This window comes from Echiichthys vipera (assembly GCF_963691815.1).
Source record: "Echiichthys vipera genome assembly, chromosome: 7".
NCBI lineage: Eukaryota > Metazoa > Chordata > Actinopteri > Perciformes > Trachinidae > Echiichthys > Echiichthys vipera.
In genome coordinates this window covers 13,090,988-13,094,602 of record NC_139832.1, presented here as the reverse complement: position 1 = coordinate 13,094,602, position 3,615 = coordinate 13,090,988, and the positions used below count along the sequence as shown (strand labels likewise).

At 36.3% G+C, this 3,615-nt stretch overlaps 1 protein-coding gene across 1 annotated transcript; it reads left to right on the top strand.

Annotated features, from left to right (window-relative positions):
- Positions 1-220: 220 nt before the first annotated feature.
- On the top strand, positions 221-3,000 carry LOC310949096 (inter-alpha-trypsin inhibitor; the record flags this gene model as incomplete). The annotated part of the gene is made up of 6 exons (XM_083916429.1): positions 221-287; positions 1,369-1,560; positions 2,217-2,393; positions 2,528-2,572; positions 2,716-2,794; positions 2,910-3,000. 6 exons carry the CDS (start codon positions 221-223, stop codon positions 2,998-3,000), a joined length of 651 nt encoding a protein of 216 aa, XP_083772555.1.
- Positions 3,001-3,615: the final 615 nt, after the last annotated feature.

Here is a 3,615-nt window from a genome sequence, read left to right as displayed (position 1 = left end):
GAACTATTATACCTGGTTATGCTCTAATATACTTTTAACTACTGTATAATAAAGGGAGTAAAAAAGAGGAAGATCTTTGCCTGCCATTAACTTTTGTTTCAATTGCTGTCAGCGTTCACCGTTAAGGAAATGTCCAAAGTTCAGTGATGACAACCCACTCCCACTGTAGTTTACAGCCTTCACTCACTCCAACAAAGACAGCTCTCAGACAAGCAGCGAGATGAAGCACCTGTTGTTTTTGGGGATTGCATTTGCTGCGTTCTGCATCAGCCATTCGAATCCTCCAGGTACATTTAACTTTTTTCTTCTTATTTTCAAACCGTAAGCAAAAATGTATAGACTAGAGGTTTACTTTTCAGAACAGGCCGGGCTACTAGCACACAGGCTAATCTTTAGTAAAACATTGTCAAATGTTAGATTTGTGTATTGCTGCTTTTTGTAAACATAACTGTAAATATATTATTACCTAAATGTAATGTTTCCGTTTCACAAAAGTTTCACCGTCAGTCCTCTCAGAGCAACATGGCGGTTGCATTGGTGGAAGACTAAGTAGGCTGAATCATATACAGTATAAGTGATGCCTGCAATAATCATTTGATTCGTTCAATCAGAAACCGCTAGACTTGATAGGAAAAAAAACATTTTGATATATTATACAAGTCTAAAATGCATATCTTAACAGGACATTGTATTTTACCTTTTTTATTTACTGACTTCATGTTCACGTTGTAACTTGCAACTGAAGCCCACAATGATTATCTTAAGCTGTGACTAAAAAAAGAACAGATGGTAGTTTATGTACCTGGAAATGTTATTTACACGTTGCTAACGATTGTGCTAAGCTGACTGGACAATTCCTCCCTCTATAATTCCAAACTTTTAAACACTGAGATCATTTCTGTCTGAGTCTGAACATGATGGGCTGAAACTATATGTCAACCTGCAACTTCATCTAATCTCGAAGCTGTAAAAAAGGTTAGGAGAGGCTCACATTTTGAGCATCGCTTAATAACCAGTTACTTAGTTTCTCTCCAAAATAAAATGTGTTTTGGGTTGAAAGCTTGATCTTAAAAGAATCGTTTGTGATCACTTCCCTTCTGTGAAATCTATGAAGGGCGGGAGGACTGAAAATGTACCATAAATGACACTTTTTATTGCTGTCATAAAAAGAGGGAGTGGGTATCTGGTGATGAGATTAGTTAAACATTACTTATGTGCTGATGAGTTTCACTGAAACAACGATGTCAATGGTAATCTTGTTAGTCTTACTCTGTAACCAATAGATCGGACCACAGAACTGTACTTTAAAGTTGAGCTTTTGCAGATAAAACTTGTCTAACAGTCTTTTTTTTTATCATCATCCAACAGAATTCTGTAAATTGGAACATGATGAAGGTCAAGGCTCTGTCTACACCTTTTCTTTGTATTACGACCCCATCGACGATAAATGCAAACCTTTCCTATACAAAGGCGAAGGAGGAAATGCCAACCGTTTTCAAAATGAAAGAGAGTGCATAAGAAACTGTTCCATCAATGCAGAGAATCTGTACCCCATGGATGGTAAGATGGTTTTAAAGCCTAACGTTGAAAGAATATCAACCCAAACAACAATTTATATTGATTCACCACTAGCTCTGTTAGTGAAAAGTAGATGAACCCAGTCTAAAGAAGCGGCCCTTCTCCCTGACTGTTGTCTGCGGACTTTGGAACATGAACTGGCTAACGAGGTAGAGTTTTATGGTCTAAAGGACCATGAAAGTATACATCATCATCAAGCCTCATCGATAACTGAGAGAGAGAGAGGGGCCTTCTTGAGATCTATACCTCAACTACATTATTTTTATGTCTGAAGAGGAGCATATTCATAATATCACCACATAAATTTTTTGAATTTTATCTTTTTCCACCTGTTTTATTACTTATTTCCTCAGAGGTAACACATGTCAGTATTAGTGTTAGCAAGACGCCACCAAGTGGTGAAAGAGCAGGACTACTCATGACAGATGCAAAAAAAAAAAAAGAATACACCTGACTTACTAGTTGATTTAGCAAATGTTTAAAACATCTCAAATCATTTTTGTATACCCGTTTATATCATCGGCTGAGCAGTTTAGACATAATCAATCATATTTTTGTTGTGTTTTTATATTAGTACTATTAACATACTGCAACCACTACGATGACTTCTTCTAATGAGGATTATGATTCCCCTGCAGTGTCCCAAGCTTGCCACTTTAAAAAGGCCATAGGTGATTGCAGTGGACAGTATTTGAGATACTACTACGATTCTGTTCATGACAAATGCAAAAAATTCCTTTGGTCTGGATGCATCGGAAACGGAAACAGATTCTTTGACCAGGGCAGCTGCAACGCCACATGTGCTGGCATCCACGGTGAGCACTAATCTCTCTCTTGCGTCTGATAATGCATACATGTGATTTAAAGGTAATCAGTCAGTGATGAAACTATTAAAAATATGATACAACACTGTGTTTTTTAACATGATGTAAATTGTTTTGGTTCTAAGATGATGGTGACGAAGAGGAGGAGGACGAGCCAGACACTCCTATTGGTCAGTAGTCAAACAATAAACTCAAGCAGGACAGATCCCTCTTTTGGTTTAATGCATATATGTTGGTATATACTTTTGTTTGAATGTTAATATTAAATCTATGTACATGAACCTTTCTCATCTGTTAAACTTGTCTTTAACAGCGATCATCTGTGGAGTTCTGCTTGGGGTCATTATTGCAGCTATTTTCATAACTGTAATTGTCTTGACCATTCAGTCAAAGTAAGAATATTTATCTTTTTCTTTATAGTTTTACATAAAAAATGAAAACTCAAAGCAATACTTGCAGTTAATGACTACTCATTTAATTATCTTAATATTTATTGTACTTCTTTAGGAAAAAGAGCCCCAAGAAGAAGGCAGCGGAGAAAAGTAAAGACCCCCAGTCGGGCGCACCTCTTCAGGAGAGGGGGATTGAAATGGCATAAAAAAATCATGTCACCTCGATAGCACCAAGTTATTACCATCTTGGTTTTGTATTATAAGTCTACCGATCTTGATACCATTTAACATTTAAGTTCAATTTACATTTTTTTTTTACTGACATGTAATAGCCATTACAATTTTGTTCAAGTTTGTGTGGTGATGTTTCTTGAGTTGTTTTTTTCCCCCTTTGAGTTTCATCTTGTTCTTTCATTCAGCAATTCAAAATAAATCTGATTAGTCAAAGTGTAACCCAAAGAAACCAGAGCTAAAACTATTTGTCCATTAAATGATGAGTTGATCGGCAACGGTTTTGATAATTGATGTATTGTTTTCTTCGTTCTAGCTTCTCAGTTGTGAGGATTTCCCGCCTTTCTTTAAATATATTTGGGTTTTGGACTGTTCTTTTCGGACAAAACAAGTTGGGATCCAAGAACTTGTGATAAACAAGTTTTATTGACCAAATGATTTATTGAGAGAACAGTCAGCACATCAGCTATTAATGAAATGAATTCTTAAGTGCTGCCCAAAATCGAACCCATCATCAAAACGTATGAGGATATTTCCAGTCGAAGAAAGTCAGTGTTGTTGTTTTTTATGACAAACATAAACAGGAGCTG